The sequence below is a fragment of the Lycorma delicatula genome, chromosome 2, assembly GCF_047948215.1.
Source record: "Lycorma delicatula isolate Av1 chromosome 2, ASM4794821v1, whole genome shotgun sequence".
In the NCBI taxonomy this organism is placed as follows: Eukaryota; Metazoa; Arthropoda; class Insecta; order Hemiptera; family Fulgoridae; genus Lycorma; species Lycorma delicatula.
The window spans coordinates 61,361,009-61,386,376 of record NC_134456.1 but is presented as its reverse complement, the minus strand read 5'-3'; the positions used below and the strand labels follow the sequence as shown (position 1 = coordinate 61,386,376).

At 28.9% G+C, this 25,368-nt stretch overlaps 2 protein-coding genes across 6 annotated transcripts in view; one reads left to right on the top strand and one right to left on the bottom strand.

Annotated features, from left to right (window-relative positions):
- mus201 (rad2 superfamily protein mus201) overlaps positions 1–1,841 on the bottom strand; it is a 70,003-nt gene extending 68,162 nt beyond the window's left edge. Inside the window, exon 1 of the mRNA XM_075355401.1 lies at positions 1,240–1,841. Coding sequence (XP_075211516.1) covers positions 1,240–1,327 — 88 coding nt within the window. The 5' untranslated portion in view covers positions 1,328–1,841. The remainder of the gene's footprint in view (positions 1–1,239) is intronic.
- Positions 1,842–1,898: 57 nt separating this feature from the next.
- Su(H) (recombining binding protein suppressor of hairless) overlaps positions 1,899–25,368 on the top strand; it is a 53,800-nt gene continuing 30,330 nt past the window's right edge. For 2 of the 5 annotated variants that reach the window (XM_075355407.1, XM_075355404.1), the window contains exon 1: positions 2,075–2,375. The gene's annotated coding sequence lies outside the window, so the exon portion shown is untranslated. Of the gene's footprint in view, positions 2,012–2,074; positions 2,381–25,368 lie in introns of those variants that run through there. The other 3 variants (XM_075355406.1, XM_075355408.1, XM_075355403.1) reach the window with 3 other exon arrangements.

The window sequence follows — 25,368 nt, the reverse complement described above, 5'->3', positions numbered from 1 at the left end:
ATATATTTGAAAAACTTATTAGATTAATTTATCTATGCATGGAGAAAACACCAATATTTTATACTGATATTTAGAATTCAAGCCTTCATGAAAGAAATTAATATAATTTATGGTTATATAAAGTAACAGATAGTTCATATGGGATGTTTTTATGTTTGGAGGCCTTCATCAGAGATAATGAGCTAAGTTTTGATGCAATCAACAAATTTTAACTGACCACCTGGTAAATCTTGAAATTCATTTTGAAAAAATATTGTGCCAAAATTAGATGTCGGCCAATTTGAGTAGATCAAAAATCCATTTGGCATTGAAGTAAGCCATCTCTCACTAAAATCACAAAAAGAATTTGCAGATTTTTCAAGCAATTCTATTCAAAAATAAGATTTTTTGAAAAAGGGTTTTAACTTCTTCTGGATTGGCATCAAAGCAGAGTATACAATATTGTCAGAATTAGCCATGAATGACCTTTTTCCCTTCACCTCCAGATACCTGTGTAAAACAACTTTTTCAGGGCTATATTCTATAAAAACAAAACATCGATCAAGTCTGAAAGACATAAAAATGGTAAGAGACCCACAATCATCAAAGTAGTATCAAGATTCGACCGTTTGGGTGAAAAGCATGCAAGTACCATTAACGGTAATGTTAATCTTTTAGTTTAAAAATATTCAATATTATTTGTTTTTAATTTTATTCTTAGTAATTTCGGTATGGGGATCACAAAAAAATTGTTGGGTGTCGTTATAAAAAAATCTTTAAGAACCCTGATGTAAAGCAATAAATTAAATACCTTTCTGTTGTGAAAAATTATATTATCGTTTCTACTTATTGGAGGATAATAACTAGGTTATATAAAAAGCACATAAAACTAAGCATACATTTATTTTCATGTAACTAGGAAAAAACAAGAAATAATATAAAATTAGAAATTTTAATAACTAACTAATTTGAAGGCAGCAAAAAAGTAATCCTTCAATTATATTATTAAACAAAAGTAATGAAATTAACCTAAAAATATACGCTAAGTATTTCAATACAGGACAACAATTAGGGAAAAATTAATGCTAATATTAAATAATGGGACAATTTTTAAGACACAACTTCTATATAATTTTTTAATTAATTACATGCTAATTTCCTGTAATACTAAATAACAAGAAAATTTTACGGAGAATTTATCAGGCAAATAAAACTATGGTGTACGTTCCGCAACTTAACCTAAAATTTAGAAAAGGATACCGACCGCTAGCACGTGATTCTCCAACGTTTCAACCGGAACAGGTTTCCCAGAAGGCTCTAACAGTTTCCACAATCCATGAACACCCATATTAAAACGATATCTCAAAATCTATTTTAAAAACGAACATACAACTAACCTATCTTATCATGGTAATTAAATATTAAGTAGCCATTCGTACACATAAAAATCTCATTTGTCATTAGGTACTTCTAAGTTTTTCGGTTCATGAACCAGAACAATGAAACATAAACAAAAGGAATGCGAGTACCCACCCCTTCTTCTTCACCCTCACTCGTATCAGATGGCCAGTAGTCCGATTTCAGGTAGGACGCAGGGTGTTATACACAAGCTAAAAAGTAACTTTAATTCACAGTTATACCAGCTGCAAACAATTGCACTTAAAATCAAAATAATAAGAAAGTGAAGTTTACCTTAGCTAAGGTAAATAATCCAGATTCTACAAAAACACATCAAAACAAATATAATAATATTACGATAAATTATTTTGAGATTGGGTTGCACTGTGAACTGTACTTTCGTTGAGTGGAGGGAACGGATGCTCTTTCTCTTTCTCACACTGCGTATGAGTCCGTGGGAAAATCACATTCGCCTTGAAATCTCCTCTCTCTGTATTCTTCGGTAATTTCATGATTGGCAACACTAGTTCACCAAGCTGCGTTATATGGTACAGTCGAGTCAAATTACACCGTTGTACAAGAATTCTGTAATCTCATTGGTCGGAAGTCAAGAGTGAATGACTTTTGTGAGAATGTAAGTATACATTTACTGTCCTTTAACAACTGATGTCCGTAGTTGTAACAGATCAGTGTATTTTTAACATTGAAGTTGACACTATCAGACCCATTCATAATTACTAATAAAACTGAGACTTATTATGTGATTTGATAATTTCTATCAAATCCGTTTTCATTTCCCCCACTATCGGCCTTTCACTCCATCGATTAATGTGGCTTTAGGAATAACAACGCCTCGAGGTTGGCAGCAGTGTCGGAAAATTCTCCTGGCAAACAGGTGTTTTCGAATGGTGTTTTGAATGAAACTGAAACAGTACAGTGGTGCTTGCTTGAGTTTGGGGGTGATTTGAGTGTATATTCGTAGGATTGTTTCCATTATGGTGAGGTATTCAATTATTTCTAATTATTATTTACCGAATGAAATTGTAAAAAAAGTATTAATCATTGTCAATATACATGCATAATATTGTATTCATTGAACTTATAGGTTAGAATGCCCTTAACTAAAATTAATTATTTTCTTTGGTTGATGTTGAACTTGTTCATTAAATCATCAAAATAACGTTACGTCAAAATCCCTAAATTTAAAAATATCACTTATTCATTTGAAAGATTTTGGTTATTACTTCATATTATTATGTGTATTTTCGAATTTTTAATAGGCTTCAATGTTACCTTACTAATAATTTAGTATGTCAGTACTGAATAATAATTTTAAAAATAATGATTTTTTTTCTTCAGCCACCAAATCTACTTCGAAAAAATTCGTTATATTTCACATATTTAAGAGAAGAAAAGTAAGAAAACTTTCTTGTTTAATTATTTCATTAAATATTTGTAATTTAAAATGGAAACTACGCAAGTTAATTTGTTCATTTAATAATATCCAACTTGACTAAAGAATTACATTTCATCCAAGTTCATTAATTAACTGAATATGTAATTGTTTAATTTTTATGTTCTTGTACTGTTGTTTCATGTAGTACTGCATTCTATATAATGTACTATATCCACATAGTTGCTCTGTGTTTATCGACAGTGTAAGGTTATTTTTATTTAGAGAGATAATTTCATTTGTTAAATATCCAAATTAGAATTTTTTTATATGATACTTAAAGCATGAAAATTAACTTGCATGATTTATATTAATTTCTTTTCTTGGCCAAAATATGTTATATAGATTTGTAGGTACACTTGATAATATTGAAAATTTCTGTATAAAATTCTTGTACCAGTTCAAAATTTTCTTATACTAAGTGTTCCTTCTGTGTTTGATTCCCAGAAAGGGTTTGGCATTTGTTTCATCTAACATTTTATACATCAAAACAAATCTTAGGTCATAATTAAATACACATTTTTACCAAGATGCTGTGAACAGCTTTATTTTTCAGTGAACAGAAAGTTATTATTTATGACTTATATTTTGATTGTTTTCATTATTTTTTATTTATCTAAAAGAAAAAAAATAATTTTGAATGTTAATTAATCACATGAAAGTTTTATGTACATTCAGTTGATTTTGTTTACCTATTGTCTATGTTTACAAACATTTTAGGAAATTTTTAATTTTAAGTTACAGGAAAATGAAATCTACTCACTGAATTTTATCAAAATGTTTATTTGAAATCAGGTTAAGTTAGTTACTTATCATTATTGAGATCGTAACATTTTAAGTAGAAATAATACAATCTTTAGTGCTTGAGAATTTTATATTGTGATAAACAAATTTATTCTTGTTATTAAATATTATTTAATATCAATAATTTACTTTTTTAATCATTAACTCACACTGTGCTGTAATTGAGGGTATTTCTCTATCGTTATTTAATATAATATTTAATTTTTTTTTACTTTTGGCATGTTATATTTGTATTTCTTGTTTGGTTATACAAGATGATTGTATAATGGATGAATTACATTTCATCCAAGTTCATTAATTAACTGAATATGTAATTGTTTAATTTTTATGTTCTTGTACTGTTGTTTCATGTAGTACTGTATTCTATATAATGTACTATATCCACATAGTTGCTCTGTGTTTATCGACAGTGTAAGGTTATTTTTATTTAGAGAGATAATTTCATTTGTTAAATATCCAAATTAGAATTTTTTTATATGATACTTAAAGCATGAAAATTAACTTGCATGATTTATATTAATTTCTTTTCTTTAAAAAGAAATGTGTTAGTGTAGCACATCATCTGTTTTTTTGTAATAGTTCACTTTAAAATAGATACAGTTTATAGGGTATGTGTTATTTAAAACTGGCTTAATTTTGGTAAATCATTGTTCAGTTTTATTATTTTTTTTTTATACTTTGGTCTATTCAGAACAATGGTACTTAGTACCAGTAATTATAACTTATTTATTCAATTATTATAGTTTTTGTGCTGTTGAAAGAACAGTGTAAAGATAGTAACTAAGTCTATGAGTAAATAAACAGCAAATAAAAAATAGGTATCTTATTCTCAAAGAAAATTCACAAATAGATAATTTCTGGGAAGTCATAATAACGAAAAAAAAACTGAATTAGTTAATTTTACACTAAAATATTTAATTTGGGTAATTTCTGTTTTCCAAAGTAATTGGTTTCTACAATTTTTATTGCTTATGAACCATTAATTGTTTTTCAATTTTTACATCAGTCAGTTCAAAGATTACAATATGCAATGTTGGTCGCTTGGTTTTGACCTAAAGGTTAAGTTTAAAGTGGACATTTGGATTGAGTTGTTATTGCCAAAGTGAAAAAAATAATGCAGAAACAGAGTTTAAAATCTAGTTCTTATTACCAACATTTTCTCCTTTTGGAGACAAAATGCTTTTTTGGGTTTACTATCACAGTACACTAAATTATACAATGTGTGCTTAGTATAAACTATATTTTCTTGAAATTTCTAAAATATGTTTTCTTTAAAATATTAGTTGAATATAAATATTACTTAAATTATAATTTCTGTATCTCTTCCATTCAATTAATTTTATTTGAGTGATACCTAAAAGAAATACTTTTATTTTTGTTAGTGATAAACAGTCTGTTTTAGAATAATAATGTTAAATATTTACTCATAAACGAGTATTGTTAGCTGTACCTTTTTCCTATGTGAATTAATTTTGTATATTTTTCTGTTAAACAATGATTAGGCATAATATTAACTACCAGTATACTTTTACAAAGTTATATTTTTATAAATTCTTGAATTTTTGTCAGAAAAAATTATATTTCTCTTTTTTCATTTTTAAATGTATGTAATTTTAATATAAATTAAATTTCTACTTAAACAGTCAAGTGAATGATTGGATCACTCACCTACAGTAGAATGTGATTTTAAATTCAATCAATTTTACATGTTAGTTTCAAATTAATTATTCAAGAACTAAACTGCTCTATTTCTTGATTGAGCCTAAACTGGCTGAAGACAATTTAAATCATACAGTTAACTATAAATTAATATCTTTGTGCATGTATTAATAATTATCTTTTTAGACTAATAATATAGAAATGGCATTTTGTATATCATGTCCTGTAAGGTCAGAGATTGTTCTTAACGACAGCATAATAAGAACAGGTCTCATCATTTTACTTTTTGGGCAGGTTATTACTTTTTTACTTTTAGATTTATATATATATATATATAAAGTAGTAAAATTGAGCAATTTAATAAACTGAATGGTACTATCATCAAGCAGCACAGTTTAAGGAGTAGGGTGAGAGAAGAGACATTACTAAAGTTTCGTGGGGTGTTATCAATGCCTAGTAATTTGTATGGTGGGAAAACTTGGACATTATCTAATTTTGAGTGTAGGCTGCAAGGTGCTGAGGTGAGGTTTCTAAGGTCAGTTTCTGGGTATATCAAACTTGATAATAAAAGGAATCAGGATGTTCATGGGAATTGGGTATATGTTTTTTGATGGAGATGGTATTGGGTATACGTTCTGTAATGGAGATGGTTAGGGATTATTATAGTGGGAGATGCTTAGATCATTTAAGGCCCATGAGTCCAACAAGAATTCTGCATATAAGTGAGGAGTATAGTCCAAAGGGTAGAAGAAGTCTGGGATGGCCGAGAAAAGATGGAAAGACCAGTTTACATAAGATAAAAGAAGAGGAAGGATAATGTAGTAGGGTTTCACTTATACTTGTGAAGAAGAACTAATAATGCATGATTACAGAAAAGTAACCGCTCAAATAGGTAAATGATCTAGTCATTCATTTTACTCTCCTTGAGGACATTTAATTTTTGTTAAAATTATATAATTCAAACATTTTATAAAGTAAACATACACATAAAAACTTTTAAGGCGGTGATTGTCTACCTTTTTAGCTCCGTGTAAATATATATATATTTATATATATATATATTTATTATTATTATATATAAAATGAATATTTTGTGACCCTTCTACCCTAACCAATAAGACCTAGTTAAAAGCTGCGTTGATAGTGACAGGTCTGAACATGCATATATGAAGTATACAGACATGAGCAATTTGCAGATTCCAACTTGATGTGTACGTGCTCCTTGTAATTTGGTCTGCTTGCACACTATTCTCTGTGAGAGCGTCATGTTCGAACATGCATATGGTACTTCTGAACAGGTCGTGCTTACAACCGTGTAAAAGAGGCATAAGGGATTACAGAACGTGAATTAAGTTTTAAATGTGAATCGTGCGTTTGGTGCCTTTATTTAAGTTTTTAAAAATATAGTTTCATTGAATATAATAATAATTGAGATTTGGGTTTTTTAGTGTGCTGTCTCTTCAATTACACTCTTATGCAAATGGATAAATTTGTGAAAAAACCAAGTTACCCATCTACATCCAGTGAATCAATTGGTAAAGAGACAAGATTGTACTATGACATCGTGACCCCTGTAGGGGAAGACACTCTCTGCCGCTCCCTCAATTCCGAACAGTTATTTAAATTGGTGGTTTTACTTCATTGGATAGAAAGCCATGGTGCGTTGTTCGCTTGCAAGTCCTTTTTGATGAAAACATGAAGCCATCAAAATCAGTTCAACACTTTGAAACTAAACATCCACATCATAAAAGTAAACTCTTGGAATTTTTTGAAAGAAAATTACATACCTTGAGAAATCAACAAACCTGTTTATAAATCAAGCCATATTGATAAAAGTGCACTTAAAGCATCATATCTCATAGCATTAAGCGTAACTAAGATGTCCAAACCCTGCAAAATCGCTGAAAACCTCATATTGCCCTTTGCAGTTGATATGACCAGTATTTTAATATGCGTGAAGGAAAAAAATTCCACTTTCTAATTACACAATATCAAGGCAAATCAACGACATGGCTGCGTTTGCTCAGATAATTCAGCAAGTGAGTTCAAGTGAATTTTCACTATTCAATTTGATGAATCAACAGATGTGGCGCCGGTCTCCGTGGCGAGAGTGGTATTGTCTCGGCCTGTCATCCGGAGGTCCCGGGTTCGAATCCCGGTCAGGCATGGCATTTTGACACGCTACAAAAATTGTCATTTATCTCATTCTCTGAAGTAATACCTAGTGGTGGTCCCGGGGGTTAAAAAAAACATGTGTTCAACGTTTCTCAGTTCTTATGTTTTGTGAGATATGAATGCGATATGGACAGTTCAGTCAAAGAAAATATGTTGTTTTGCAACTCAGTACCTGGTCATACAACTGGACAATGTCTTTTTGATGTTTTTTTATGAAGCTACTAAAACCTATAACATAGATTGGACAAAATGTATTGCAGTAAGTAGTGATAGTGCAAAGGTGATAATAAGAAAGAACAGTGGATTTATGAAATGATTAAAAGATCGTCTTTTACCAAGGGGGGAATGGACGTACTGCTTTCTTCAGACATGCTCTTCCCTTAAAAAATATGCCGAAATTCTCTCAGAAATTTGTTGTAAAGCTGTAAAAATGGTTACTTTTATTAAAAGTCGACTATTACAGAATAGGCCGTTTGCTAAACTATGCGATGAAATGGGCGAAAATAAAAAATTCTTCTTTTCCGTACAGAAGTCAGATGGTTATCGCGGGGCAAAGTGTTAACCCGTTGAATGGAATTGCGATTTAATTAATATCTTTCCAGTATAAAAAAAACACTATTATTCGCCCGTTTGGATACCATGAAGATGCATTTACGTGACCCAAAAATTCAGTTGGCGGAGTATTTTCCAGAAGATAAAAGTAGTTTTTCGAAGAGATGGATACTGAATCAATTTAGTGAAACGTTGTTGCAACTGCTAAGTTACCAGTTAAGTACGACCGGCTTATTGCAATGACTGTTGATAAAACGTTATAACTACAATTCACATCTGAAGATTAGGTATGTTTTGGTTTGGTTGTCTAAGTGAATATGAAAATTTAGTTACAGAAACATTGAAAATATTAATTCATTTCGCAACGTCTTACCACTGTGCAAAAACCTTTTACACAGAGGTAAAAGGCAACATTAAGTTGTGGTTACGCTAAAAGGTAAATATAGGAATCGTCTTTTAACATTGAAAACAGTTTGTTTTTGTGTGTTTTTAACAATAGATCCACTAATGAAGAAACTTTTATAGGAAAAAGAAATGCAGGCATCTCATTAATTTCTTTACTTGTGTACTTATAAATGCATGTAAAATTGTTATAATAAATAATTATAACGAAATAGTACGAAGTACACTTGTACTTCGTACAAGGAAGTATAGTAATCGTGAAAAAATTTCGGTTTTCAGATTTCAACGGAAATATCCATTTTACCATCCCTGAATCCATTTTGACAAGTTTCGGCGTGATGTCTGTACGTTCGTACGTATGTATCTCGTATGACTTGAAAACGATTAGTCTTAATATGTTAAAATTTTTAATTTAGAACTGTTTTAACACATAGTTGTGCACCTCCCCTTTTGGTTGCAAGCGACTGGACCAAAAGTGTACAAGAAAAACCCAAAATTTTTTCTTAGCAGCAGTAATAAGCTGTCATTGAGAGCTTTACAACTATATATCATAAGTGGTACTTATTTTCATTGGTTGCAGAGTTATACCCCAATAAAATGTTACTTAATGAAATATTTGGATCTTACTAGGGAAAGGCATATTGGTTCGATTCCGAATTCATTTCTTTTTTTTTTAATTTAAATATATTGATTTATTAATAATTATTAATCTCTGTTTGTAAAAAAGGGTTTACAATAAATATTAATCCAATAATAAAAAAATACATGTAATGAAAAATATAAGAAATTTAATAGGCGTACAAGGATTTTTTTCTCATAAATGATTTCATTATTGTTTATGCGTAAGTTGTAGGCTAATTTCCCGACTCCCACGTTTATAAACGCTGTTCTAAGGCATACTATAAAAAAAAATTTATTAGCAATCATTCATTTTTATAACATTGAAAGTAGTAACAAGTTAAAATAGTGAAATTCAATATTTTTCTTTTACAGTTCTTTTACAAAAAAAAATCTAAATTTGCAGTTGTAGAGTGAAAGCTAAAATTTTTGTTTATTGATATAGCAGCATGTTGTATAATAAAGGAAAACAAATTTTGTGTAAAAATAAAATTCTTTTCTGCAATACAATTCTGAAAGATGTACATTTATTATGTTTTTATTTAACTGGCACACAATCTAAAAAAAAAAAACATTCGTAAAACGATAAGCGTCTTTGAATGATACAATTTTATACATTGAATTGATAAAAATTACAAAAAACTATTTCCAGAGTTTAAAATTTAACTTAATGTCTGTGTGTGTGTATTTTCACATTTTTTGATTCATAATTATTTTTATTTTTGTTCAAGAACTTTTTAATTAAATTTCTAATATTGAGTTTACTAAAAGGCAGTTTTTAGTAATATTAAATTCATATTTTGATTTTTATAACATATTTTTTAGTTTCTAACTAGGAAATAATTAGATTCTTGTTTTAAAGTTTCTTGTTAATCTCATGCTGAATAAACAGCACATTGCCATTCTATATATATTTATTTTAAAGGTCTGTAATATGGTGTTAGTCAAATTTTTAAAAAATTATATAATATAAAAAGGATGTGTTGGCAGTGTGTAATCCAGTCATCTTTTTATCTTATAATGTTTTCTTTCTGTATACCTCAATTTTTTTTTTTCACCTTAAATATCTTATATTTTATTTTTTAGAAGCTTTATTCAGTGTTCCTTGTTTGTGTTGTTTTGAAGTATAACATTTGATTTCCCAGTAGACTTTTGTTTTAGGCATATAAAAATTACTAAATTATTTTGTTTGTTTTTTCACGATACAATGTTTTTTCTTTAATTTCCATCGCTTTTAGTATAGTATTCTGAGATATTTCAACATAAAAATTCTTTCAGTAGTTTAGTTTATTTCAACAATATTCATATTAATTTTGTTTCACTTTTACAGTTTACAAATTTTGTATGCTTGTTTATCTTTCTGCATAAATATGTGTATAAATATATATTTGTGTTTCATAGATGTTTACAGAGATATGATTTACTAGTGATTGCAATATTGTATTATGAAAATCGTACATAACATGATTGTGTTGTATTGTTTTTATTTGGTTTATTGACTTCTTTTTATATATTTATAATTTTCTCAAGTGCTTTTCCTTATCAGTAATAGATTTATGTAATATTTCAAGAAGTATGGATATAAAACAATTTGAGTAAACTTATGATATTCATTTGTTACTTTTATAATAAATCAAAGTTTGTGTTTATGACCAAAAAATGTAATCGTGCCAGTTTATTTCTTTATTAATATTTTTTTTATTTAAATGTGTGCTTATAGTTATTACTTTCTTTAGAGTCTCAGTTTTACGTACAAGTCAGATAATATGCATCTATATTTAATAAAAAAATAAATCTTTATTCAGAATAACTGTAAAAGCTGATCCAGCTCTTTTCTTGCAGAATAAGGAATTTTACTTTTCTGATTTTTTTTCTAAATAAAATATACTTTTGCTAGCCTTTAAAAATGATAAAATCTAAAAACTTAAAAATTTAATCATCATAATTTTAATCTAGTTTTTTCCTTTATAAAAAAATGTACACTTTAGAAAATTCTTGTTTTAGATTAATACTAAAAATATGTAGAATAAAATTCTGTTGAAGGGATCCATTAATAATTGAGATGTTTTAAAAATGTCCATTAGTTAAGAGACTTACTCTTCACTTACAAAGAGTTAAAGGTTTTTTCAGAGATGCATGATTTTTTAAATGTTATATTATTTATTATTTTATGTACATGTTAACATATATTAATTAATATATTGTCTAGTGTGTTGCAGTTTGTTTATAAAGGTAACCTCTAAACACACCAAGATAACAGGCCTATCATAAACCTACAAATTTATATAAAAATCTTTAAAAACCCATTAATTTCATCATCAGTTGTAAAATACTACAACAGGCAACATGTTACCATCATTTTATGTAAAAACTAATAGTTATTACAATTAATTCAGTTTGATTTGATCATGATAACTATAATTTAACATGTAACAATGGTAATGCATTATATACCTAATTTAGTATTTTATAAATGAAGATGAATGTGTAAACTTGAAAAGCTGTTTTTTAAATAGCTTAGGTAAAATTTATATAGGCTTGTTATTTTTATGTATTCGTAGGTGATTTTAATTAGTAGTTATTGTAATATTACATATAACTTTAAGTTATACTTTTTTAGTGTACATATAGATACTACTACCTGTTCAGTGGATATGCCGTTATATTATAGAAAATCACTCATTCGTACCTCAAACTTTCATTCCACGTGGGTCTCCAGAAATCATGAGGAGGTGGGCTTTCATTTCTCTCACTTGTTGACTGGGCATGGAGGGTTTGGAGCGTACCTCCACCGCTTTGGCAGAAAGCCCGAACCGGTTTGCCAGTACTATGAAGAAATAGATACCGTGGAACACACGATATACTTGTGTCACCGGTGGGACGAACTGAGGCACACATGGGCCATTCAAGAACCGACACCGGATAGTACCGTACAACACGTTAAAGGGCCATCGTGAATGGAACGCCGTAGCAACCTTAGTCACGAATATTATAAAGACTAAGGAACGAGACGCTGTTGAGTGAAACGGGATAACCTGGAGGTAGGGTCTTACAGGGGCAGCTCTGTTCATGAGAAGGTGGTTCGCTGAGGTGGACCACTTTTGATGACTGACCGTGGACCCTAGTTCGTGGGTAATAAAAAAAAAGACCGAGACCCGGCTGGATCCCTCCCTAGGGAAGGGTACGGTTAGAGCAGGCATAAAAAGACCCAGTCCCGGCCTACTGGTTGAACGACCCCCGCGGGGAACGGCACAGCCGGGTCCCTCGGGGTCTCGGTAGGTTAGAGGCAAAGGCAACCTCTGAGGGTGTGCAATGCATTAGCTGTTCCACCCTCCTAGGTATGTGAAAAAAAGAAAAAAAAATTTTCTAAACATGAATTTCTCTCTTTTTTCTTCCCTGGATTTTCTAGTGTTTTTAATAGTTGTTTTCTATGAATATCTTATTTAATTAAAATTACATTACTCTTTTTTATTTTTGACTGTTCTGTCTTTAGCTGCTAAGGAAATAAGTTGTAGTGATGTGAAGGATTTTTATTAAATGTGGTTATTGCTATTGATATTTTCTCCGTACTTCATGTTCATTTAGTTTGTAAGATGTCAGTTCTTTTATTTTTGTGTAATCTTCCAAGTATAGTCTTGTTTTTAATTTAATAAATTAATATAATGAAGGAAACATTTAGGCAAATGAGAAACTGTGACTAATTAATTTCAATGAGTGAGAAATGATGCTGTTTGATTATAAAACACTCATTTATGCTAAATGTGTTATAACTTTTCCGATGATCTTGAAACTTAGTAACTTGCTTCATAATTGATATAAAAAAAACTCCATGTGAATCTTCTTTCGTTTCCAATCAGTTTTTCATTAACCCGTGCAGTTTCATTTCATTACTCTCGAAAAAGCTGAAGAAAAACGAAACTAAACTTTTTATTAATTTTCACCTTAACTCGATATTACTTCGTTTGAAATGTGTAAAACCATTTTAAAAGTACGCGGTGTTAAATGGAACTAATCTTTTGTTGTCCTGGCCAAATTTGAACGTTTGTCGATTAGTAATATTTCAGTTATCGGCTTTGGATAATCTTTTCAAAGGAAAATATCTGATGTGAACACCACATGACTTCCTAGTACAATTATTTACATATACACATTTCTTTAAAATGAAAAGTACATAACATTTTTTTTATTAATAATTTATGATATTTTTTTAATTGTTATTATTGAATTATTATTTATCGTAAACATGTTTTTACAATCAGAAGTTAATAATTATTAATAAATCAACATATTTAAATTGAAAAAAAGAAGTTAAAAAAAATGAGATGAAGTCCGATTCGAACCGATGTGTCTTACCCTTGTAACATCCAAATATTTCCTTAATTAAAATTTTAATAGATTATAACTCTGGAACCAATGAAAATAAGTACTAATGATATCCAAATTATTTGGATTTTGGGCTTTTTTTTAAACTTTTGGTCTAGTGAATTACAATCAAAAGGGGAGGTGCACAACTAGATGTTACAACAGTCCTAAATTCAAAATTTCAACATACTACGGCTAATCGTTTTTGAGTTATGCGAGATACATACGTACACAGACGTGATGCCAAAATTAGTCGAAATGGTCAAAATGGATATTTCAGTTGAAATCTGAAAACTGAAATTTTTCGCGATCACAATACATACTTCCTTTTACTTCGTACAAGGAAGTAAAAAAAAATTATGTAACCGGGGAACAGTTATTTCAATCGGGTATGTTATTTATTTATGTTATTTATTTCTTTTTTTTGTTATTTTGTTTTGAATAGCTAAATAAGAGAATATTTGTAAAAATTAAAAATTATAACTAACCTTAGTACAACGGAGGTAACGTTTGCGCTGACGCGAAATATCTGATCATACTTTAATTTGCAATTATCAGTTTGTACGGGATGTATTAAAATTTGTATAAAAAAAATTGTTTTTAATTATGATAAATATTTTTTTACTCAGCTTATCAATTCGAACCTAATAGATTTTATTTTATTTTTTACTTTTCCCAACTGTTACTCGAAAAATAGCTGATGTTGACAACTGAATACTATTGGCCGAAAACGACCAAATTTTACCAGGTTAATGAGAAAATATTAGAAATTTAGCAGTTAATACAATGTATTATTTTGTTTTGTACGGGCGTAGCTTCAACTTAAACGTTGAAACGTGTTCAAAAGAGGGTCTTTTTTTAATTAAATTTTTGTTTTGTAAAATTTCAGTAATTAAATTAAATTTTATATATATATAGAGAGAGAGGTTATCCGAAAGGAAAATCACTTTGCGATAATATTAGATTGCTGTCTATTGTTTATCGTTATGAAGAGAGATAATATACTTCAAACTCTCCGGTAGAGTATAGCGCGCGAATAATAAGGTATTGGTAATAGTAATAGAATACAGTAATAGTAAAGGAAGTATTGTGATCGCGAAAAATTTCGGTTTTGATTTCAACGGAAATATCCATTTTGAACCTCCTGAATCCATTTTGACTCATTTCGGCGTGTCGTCTACGTATGCGAGATACGTACGTATGTAGCTATGTATCTTGCATAACTCAAAAACGATTAGCCGTAGGATGTTGATATTTTGGATTTAGGACTGTTGTAACATGTAGTTGTCCACCTCCCCTTATGACTGCTATTGACTGAACCAAAAGTGTCCAAAAAAGCCGCAGATCCCAAAAGATTTGGATTTTGGACTTCTTCATAAATGCAGTAATAAGCCCTCATTGAGAGTTTTTCGATATATCATAAATTGTACTTATTTTCATTGGTTCCAGAGTTATAGCCCAATAAAATTTTAATTAATGAAATATTTGGATTTTACAAGGGAAGGCACATTGGTTCGAATCAAACTTCATCTCCTTTCTTTATTTTTTAATTTATTTTTTTTTATAATTTAAATATATTGATTTATTAATAATTATTAATCCGTGATTGTAAAAAAATTACAATAGCTAATAATCCAATAATAACAATAATATATATATATATATATATATATATATATATATACTACATATATACTACGGGTTTATATATATATATATATAAATGTGTTTATGTATTTTAATAGGCATTATTGTATATGTAATAGAGTGGTGAAGCATCTGATTATTTAATAGTAATTGAAAATTATAATTTAGAATCGTATTATTTTTGGATTTTCTAGTTTAATCTCTGTTTAATTTGATTTAATTATTCTGAAATTTCTGTTTAATTTTATCTACACTAAACTGTAGAGTCACTAAAAAATAGACCCTCACAAAACAACATATACACTGAAGCATAAATGCCGGATCTTTAATAAATTACAAAAAATTCTTATCGTTTAGTTCATTACTCCTCTGATATTGTCGGACTGTATTCTCTTTAAGTCGGAGTTGATCATAATCTCGTTTATTTGTTTTTTTGTTGCCAATCATTTAATCGCTCTTTGGTTCTCCAGTTTTAGCAGTTGTGTAACTGTTCACTTTATTAAATAATTAGAGGATCGTATCTGACTTTGAAATGAAGTAAGTTTAAATGAAGTGCTGCAAAAAATATGTATATATAATTTAATAGGCGTACAAAGAAGTCATGTGGTATCCACATCAGATTTTTAATATTAGAAACACTCGTCCTAATAATAGGTTATGTTATTTCAAACAGCTGTTATTTTGAATCCGTATGTGTTCACCTAAAGATCAATTGTATCGATATTATAGCTCGAATATTTCGTATAAATGTTCGATAAGTTTTACGTTATATCTTTCATCAGTTTTCAGAATGCGTAAAACTATTTAAACCTTTATAATTAAAGTGATATCGTAAACACTTTTTTTCTGTTATTACGTAGAAAAAAGCGTCGTTTATAATTTTCAATTTGGTTACCTTTTCAGATATTTTTTAACCGACTCCATTAAAGGTCGGATAGCTCTCAGTTTTCCTATTTTTAATATTTACTCCTTTTTATGTATGTTCAAAACCTTTATCAAACGGATCTCTTTAAATGATTAATTTTATTTTATACAGGAAAGTACTCTGATGATCCTGTAATATTTTTTCCAGAAAACTTACTAGAGGATATTGTTAAACAAAAAACTTACGTGTACTACGTAGAGGATTTGAAAAGATTTCATATTTATTTGCATTTGTCATCGTAGCTTAGTATCGGATTTGTTGTCTTGTAATGGTATTAACTACGATGCCTTTTTTATATTTAAAATATTTTCACGCAAAATTCAAGAAAATCACTTGGAAAATTTAAGCTAACAAGTATATTCTCTCATGTCCCACAGACTCAATCGTGTTCGATTATGCATTCTTATGCTGTTTCACGGTATTCTTTTTCTTATTTGTATCAAGTGCAGATTTCTCGCCCTCGTATTATTTGCGAAAGGCTTTGTCATAGAAACAGCTTTTTTGTTAGCCCATCCAGATTTAAACAAAAAATTAAAACAAAACTGAATTTTTAAATAATTCTTTCTTTCTTAGAAAAAAAATGCTAAGAAGTAAATGCAGTACGTTTTAATTTTTTAGTGTATGAAATATGATAAGCCTGACTCGGGACCTTAGGCATAAAAGGCTGAGATGCTACCAATCCGTCACGGAGATCAGCAAACTGATAGTACATAATAAACTTGTAGATCGATATCTTATTATTTAATAAATTTTCAATCTGAGATGATTCTAAGTTTTAATGCGATTATTATTTTAAAGATTTCCTTTAAATCAATATATTGTTAATTAAAGGTTTTGGTCGTTTTGTGTAGTATAGTATGTAGATTAAATTTTTTTTAAACATTTAAAAGAAATTTGTTTCTTCTTGGGACTGTTTGTGTATTATTGCTTGTTAAAGTTGCGTTTTTGTTCAAAGCAAGAAAGAACCTAATGGATATTCGTAAAACCAAGGTATATTAGAATTTGCATCTTTACCTTATTTTATTATTTTTCTGTTTATTAGTTTATTTTAATAATTTATTTACTTTAGTAATTTTATCTTAATATTGTTAATTTTACTTGGAATAATCGTGTAGAAAACAGTATTGCGCACCTTTCGTATCCATTAAGATTTTAACATAAATCTAATCGTTTAAAAGTTTTTTAAGAATTTATGGAAGATCAGATTTTGTAAAAACGAAACGTGTCCTGTTATTTTGCTTTAAACGCGATTACTTCTACATTAGGAATCGAGTGGGGAAATTTCACGCACACATTTTCGAGTTTGCCAAGAAGGATGTAACTCCAGCATATATCTTTCGGTTTTTGTTATCTTGTTTCAGGTAGGAGAGGCGTTTATTTCCTAATGCTCATAATTAATATTCGGGTTTACATCAAAACTTCGATCGCAAGATCCCTTTCAGCCGTAAGTATATTCTGTTAAAGATTTTTTTCAAATCTGGTTATCTATTTGACAAGAATATTTGTTAAGGGAAGGGGAACAAGAGAATTATATTTTCAATAGTTTAAACACTAATGCAATCTCTCCCGTCAATATTATTATCCTATTTTTTATTAAATGCAGTTGTAGAAGAGGCCGGTAAAGATTATTAATATTAATAATTAATATTAAATGATGATTTATTAATAGGTCTTACTTTAGGATTATTTTTTACTGTTAACATATTTTAAAACTGAAACAATATGAACAAGAAATCGAAATTAATCAATATTTAGAATGTTTTTAAGCTTTAGTGGTTTTTAATGATATTTGAAGGACAATTAGATTTTTGTGGTAAAAGTTTTATATTGTAAGTTTTGTTTTGAGGTGAAGGAATACAATTAACGCAATCAATCGATTACGATAATTATATTCTAGATAGGTTTTTTTATTGCTATTATTATTATTATTATTTTTTGCAATAATAAATATGTATGTAATTCATATCTTTTTAATAATAATAATGATTGTTATGACGCCGGAAATCCTTCAGAATATTTTTAATAGTGTGTGTGTGTGTGTGTGTGTGTGTGTAACTTCGTTAATGAACTATAAATCAATTTCGTTATCAATTATACGTTTCCTTTTATATTATTATTTTTTTACGATTTAAATATCCTTCATTGCTTATAAAATAAATAATTCGCTTTTTTCCAATTTATTCTGAACGAAATAGTAACCTTTAACAGTTCAAAAATTTTAAATTAATCTGATCGGTTGAAAAGCTTCCTATTTTATTGTGATATCACTCTTTACTTATTTTTAAAGTTTCTTTGACTGATAAGTACATTTTTCTATCTTATGGCACTACCACCAGAAAGAGTTATGTTTTTGGTAGTTTGTGGCTATACTATTTTTATTCCCACCTAGCACCCTAATGGTCGCTATATATACACTCATTTAAGTAATAAATAAGTAAACGAAAAAGATGTAATTCTTCTATAATATGGAAAGAGAACATGTGTCTAGTATGAAAAGTTGTACGAAATTATAAAACTAAAAACCTCTCATTTAGCGTTATTTGTACATTTATGCTAAATACAGATCATCATAAAAGAACGGTGGCGGTTGAGCAGCTCAGATCAAGGCTTTAGGGATATTTTGAGAAATTATGGGTACCACTGAAAGTCCAATCGAAAAATTTATGTAATGGCCATACCATTGCATCGGTTTCTTTGTTTACTATATTTTCTGTTCTAGAAAAAATACGGTGTGTTTTCTAGCATGCCAAACTGAAATCAATAAATCAACTGAAAACAACGTATATTACGACATATATATGAAAACAGTATACGACGCTGATTCAAAAAAATAAGAACTTTTGTTAAACAAAAAATCGCCTAGAAGCCCACCAATTTCAGAAGAAAATGTTGAACGAATTAGATTATCTGCAATCAGAAGTCTCAATAAATTAATCGCTCGTCTAAGCCACTGGTTACAAATTCTAAAAATAACCATTCATAAAGTTTAGGTAAACTTTGCGTACCATTTTATACGTAGATATTTCATTACTGCCAGAAATAAAAGATCTAATACAGAAAAACTTTATCGTGTTGAAATTTCATTTAAAATTATTGAAAACAAATAATATTTTTAAATGATATAATATTTTCCGAGAAACTACTTTTCACCTTAATGGAAATGTTAATTGATGCAGTTCATAAATATGAGGGTCTAAAACCGATAATTTCTAATTTTTTAGAAACTACGCGACACCTTTAAAGTTAATATTTGTTGTGGTTTAATGAAAAAACATGTTATTGGGTCTTTTCTTTGCTGAAAAGACTATTAATGAAAATGTTTATCTTGATATCCTGAATTCTGTCCTCAAATGGGTGAACTCAAAAATGCACTTAGAATTTATTTCCAACAAAATAGTATTTCTCCACATCTTAATGCATTCGTTATCCAGGCTTTTAACGAAAGATTTTCTTACAGATGGGTAATATAATCAGAGAAGCCCCTATAGTCTTGCATCCACTAAGTCGAGACTTAACTCCTTGTAATTTTTTTTTGGGGGGTATACATTAAAATCTTTGTTTACTCGCAAAAATTCACCCTAAGGAAAGAATTAAGGAAACAATTACAGCCATAACAGAATATATATTACGTCATATATTGATAGAAACAGAATATCGATTGAACATTTGAAGAGCAACGAAAGACGCGCATATTGAAATTTTCTGTTTATGTAACAAAACTAATATTTGAGATGGAAAATTTCACAAATAAAACAATACAATTGTAAATATTTTTGTTGGTATTTAATTTATAGCCATTCTTTATGATAATCCTAAACTAAATAATTATCTAAAACCTCATTTTTATGTATTATAGGGAAGAAGATTTTGTAACGCTTTTTTGTTTGTCCCGTTTGAGTAACGTAATTGTCTGTAATTGATTATGTCAGGAAAATCTGATTTATTTTGACGGTTTCTTTTGAATTTTTACTTACTTTACGAAGAAACTCTCTGACTAGAATTATTGCTTAAAAATTTTGTCCCATAACCCTCGAACTGGATTTCTGTAAAGCTAAATGTATTTCATTAAATTCAGTGATCTTGTTTCACATTAGTAATACGAAGCGTGGATCAGATTTTTATTTTTTCCATTTTCGTTAAATTAAAATAAATTTTTTTTTTTGGAAAATTACTGTGCCTTTCGTTGCAGTTTAATCCATTGTTACATCAAAATTTAATGATGGATCGATAGCCAATGAAACATAATGTTTTTGACTTTTTTTTTTTTTGATGATGTAATCTACAGCAGTTATTATTTGGATTCATTAGTTATGAAAAATTATGAATATTGTTTTATATTAGGAATAAATTAAGGAAGTCATTTTGGTTAGGCACTAGTTGAAAGTATGAAATTTTTATTTCGCATAATATTCAACGTTTTTATTTTTTCTCTTATATTAAATGAAAAAACGTTGAGTTAAAAAAAACAACGGTAATATGTGAATAAATTTAAGTTGTAGGCTCGGCCTTTCATCCGATGGTCCCGGGTTCGAATCCCGGTCAGGCATCGCATTTTCACACACGCTACAAATCATTCATCTCATCTTCTGAAGCAATACCTAACGGTGGTCTCTCCCGAAGGTAATAAAAAAGAAAAAAGGGGCGATGGCTTATTAAAAAAAAGGCAAAAATTATATTTTCCTGATTTCAGTCTAAAATTATATTCCTACTACACTAATACAGAAGATTAAAGGGACACCTATATTTTATGATAAAAAGTGATTTTATTCAAACTACTAAGTTTGTAACCAAAAGGCTTAGAGAGACGAATAAAAAAAAATGTCAAAAATCAGTGAGAAGAAAAGTTAAAGATTTGATAGTTTATCTTCGTATTTGATCGAGCGCATGGGAAAATTAATTTTTTTTTCAGTAAACTGCATTAAAATCGTTTGAAAGCTTAAGCTTGAATTTTTTTTGTATGTCTTTACGATATTTCTGAATCGAAATATTCCACTTTAAAACGAAAAGGCCATTTTTGTTTTTATTGCTGCATATCTCCCGATCTAAGCATCGTATTAATACAAATAAATATGGAAATTAAAGGGTTTTGATCTAGCTTTGATAACATGTTGTGAGATCTTTAATGTAGCGTTACGTTTTTAGCTTTTGTTCATTTTGCGCCGAGATATTGAAATCTTTAAAGATCGAGTCTGCAACATGTATCACCCGCCCAGCTTAACCTAAGATCGTGTTACAGTCTCGATCATTAAGATTTCAATATCTCGGCACAAAATGAAACAAAATCCAAAAACTGTAACGCTACATTAAAGACCTCACTTTTTGTTATTAGCGCTTGATCAAAAGCCTTTAATTTTCATACTTATTTGTATATCAATAAGTTTAACAATTTTTGATTCTCAATGTGGGCGGTGGGCTAAAAGGTTTGAGAATAAATGTTATAATCTAACATTAGAATCAATGTAGACGTTATTTAACAGAAGGAATATTTTTTACTTATATTGCAGTTTGTAAAATATTAATCCAAAAATTTAATTTTACTCAGTTATTATCACCCAAACCACAAAACCGACAGAACGCCTAAAAAAAAAAAATCAGTGACCTGTTACCAAAGGTATTTTATTAGCAGTACCATTTAAAGTCATTAAAAAATATTGTTTATGAAAGGAAAAGAAAACGAACGAAATGTATGTAAAAGCAGTTTGGGTTGTAAACAATGGTTTTGGGATCCAGAGAAAATAGGGGAACGGAGTCGTGTCTGAAAGCTTGGCCGGCCAATATTGTTCCTCGCTTACCTATCCCTTGTTACAATTTAATGTTCACAAACTCGCGCACTTTTAAACAAAAATTGAGCTGATGCTCCGTTTCATAGGAACCATGATGATGTATTCGGAACATTTTATTGATTTCAGATTGCACTGCAGAAATTACTTTTTTGATAAGAATTTTCTATTAAATTTCCTTCAGTATTAGAATACGCCGAAAATACTTGTCTGTATTTCTACTTTTTCTGGACAGTGAATATGGATTCCCTCATCCACTGAGGATTTTCATTACGCATTACCTCTGGCTGTAACCGTAAACAGATTTGCTCGAAGTATCCAACTTTCTTTCAAAAATGTTATTTGATAATTCAAAAACTAGCGAGTTTTTATTATGATTATTATGGTGTTCTGTTTAAAAAAAGCTGTATCTTGAAAACACGAATTTTACACTTTTCAAGTTTAGAGTAGTCATTTTTGTATTGAAGTTCTTGAGTATTGCATCTTGCAGAAATTTGACTGCTTTGTCACACAATTTAGCTTACACTAGGATAGACCTCTACAATTCTGCGTTTCTTCATTACTCTAATTTTTTGTGAATTAAATAAAGGAGGATTTACATTTTTATTTTAATAAATTGATTGGATACTTTCAGTTTTTGATTGGGAAAGATCCAGTTCGATCACCGTGGCCTTTCATCCTTAAAACTTTCTTTTCTTCCGAGATTTCCGTTTAACTCAGAAATGTTTTATTAATATAATTTGAAAATACGATTGATTATACATACATACACAAAATAATTGTTCAGATTATAATAAAAATTTCTCGTTAAATCAGACCCTTTTTTTCTTATTGTTGGGAGTAGATTTTAGATTTACGATGATAAATTGTTTTTTTTTTTATTAACGTTAAAATGGCTTGTCAGTATGGAGTAGAAATATATAGATTTAAAATCCACTAGCAGGAGTTGTAATTGTGAAAAGGTGCACCGTAAAGATTGAATAAAAAAGGTTTATTGATATTATTGGCCTGTTTTGTTTCGGGAAATAATTAATGAAATTCAAGCTTGAAATTACCCCTATTAACATTTTTTTTTTTTCATCAGTAAAGTTAAAATTGTAGTTTTCAATTTTGTCGGTTTAAAATTAATTAACCGTTCCGAATCTTTTAAAACGGTATAAATACGATTAAAAAATCATTTTTAAAAGAAAACTAATCAAATCAGAAAGCAGGTCTTGGGTTCGAATCCCGGTCAGGTATGGCTTTTATACGCCACAAATTTCCACCGGGCTGATGCCCGCTCTTTCGTAACGGAGAAAAATTAAAACAAAGCATTCTTTCTTATTAAAGAAAATAAAAAATTTCGTATTTAAGTATGTTGCTTAAATTACTAATCGGCTGAAAAAAGTTGTGTCAGTGAATCTATAAATCGTCGAAGTACATTTATCGAAGGTCAATCAAATTCCCTGACGTAATGTATTGAATTTAACTTTTAACGCTTATTTTTTATTTGTAGTTGTACTGTTTCTTACCCTAACTTCAATTTTTTTTTAAATAATAATTATAAACAGTAAACGATAAAAATGTTGTGATTTGTTGTTTTTAAGAGCGAAAGATTTATTGAACTCGGATGAATGCCAAGTCTCGTGTTCTTTCAGAATTGTTTCATTAATGTATACTATATGTATGTTAACCCAGTACCATTTATACATTTATAATAAGCACTTATTATCACCATACTGCTTTTAAAAAAATTCCATTATAAGTAACATAAAAATGTTATTTCAGTGTAGAAATAGTTGTGAATTCAAAGCCAAAAAAGAAACAAATAGAGATTTGGCTGAATCAAATAGCTCATTGGAAAAAATAAGCTCCAAATTTATTTTATATTATGAAAGTGTTCAAACCTTTGTAATTAAGAATCTGATGTAGACACCACACGACTTGCTTGAACGCCAATTAAATTACATACACATTTTTTTTTTAATGAGAAGTATATAAAATTGTATTAACTTGTGATTTTTTTTTTTATTGTTATTATTGAATTATTATTTATCGTAAAACTTTTTTTACAATCAGAGGTTAATAATTATTAGCAAAACAATATATTTAAATTAAAAAGAAAAAAGTTTAAAAAAAAGAAGATGAAGTCGGATTTGAACCGTTGTCCCTTCCTCTTGTAAGATCAAAATATTTCATTAAGTAAAATTTTATTTGGATATAACTCTGGAATAAGTGGAAATAAGTACCACTTATGTTATATCGTTGAAAAGCTCTCGATGAAGGCTTATTAATCCAGATAGAAAAAATCCAAATTATTTTGGATTTTGGGCTTTTTGGACTCTTTTTTCCAGTCGATTGCAATCAAAAGGGGAGATGCACAACTAAATGTTACAACGGTCCTAAATTTAAAATTGCAACACATTACGCCTAATCGTTTTTGAGTTATGCGAGATACATACGTACGTACAAACGTCACGTCGAAACTGGTCAAAATGGATTGAGGGATGATCAAAGTGGATATTTCAAATGAAATCTGAAAACCGAAATTTTTCGCAATTACAATACTTCCTTTACTTTGTGCAAGGAAATAAAAATGGTTATGTAGAAATTTATATTTTAATTTACTACATAATTATTCTTTTTTCATACTTGCACAGAAAAATGGAATTATCTCGTTTTTGCGAGGGAATTATGGAATATTGTTTAATAATAACCGAACTATACTTCGTGACCGGTTTAAGTGACTGGGTAATTCTTAGATCGTGTTTATTCTATGTGATTTTTATTTAAACATTTTTTCTCGTAGAAGAAAACTTATTACAATTTTTGATTTTTAAAAATGCGATATTTTCACTTAATGTATAAATTTGTGAAAGGTTCTATTCTAAACGAAGTATGTAAATTTCGATGATTTTATTTGCAAAGGTTTCAAACGGAAAAAGTATAGACAAATTATTTAAGAAGTGAAATTAAAAAACGATAATTTAATTCTTAAGTATGGTTATTCTGTTATTAGTGATTATTTGGAGTTATAATTTAAACATTTATTTTAAAATTATTGATCGGTCAAAATCAAAACTTAAAGTGCTTGCAACGTTCTTAAGTTACATTTTATTTTTGTTTACAATCTAAATTTTATTTAAGAAGAAACACGAAATATAATAGTATAATATTTTGTTCAAGGTGGTACATGAGCATCTTGATTTTTTTAGGATAGTTGGTTTAAGCTTTTATTTTCAAAGAGTAACTTTTTAGTAGGTTACTCTGGTCCTCAGGGATGATAGTATTTTCATTACAGCTTTTCCTCTTTAATACATTATTCTTCTACATTCCGTTACCTTTTAAGTGAAGTTAAAATTCTCTGTTGCGTTTCTGTGAATCGTAATTTAATGTTAAGGAAGTACTTTTCTAACCGCCTCCATTAAATGAATGATGTAACCAACTCGACCAGAAGATTATTTTTGTTCAAGTGAAATTTGTTTACTTTGGCAAGGATCTCTGGAAGCCCAATTGTAAATTTTTACCAGATAATTTGAGAGCAAGGGATTTATTAAATAAAATATTACGTGGTTTACATAGCCGATTTGAAAATGTATTTTTATTTTTGCCGTCATAATTATTTAGTATTAGGT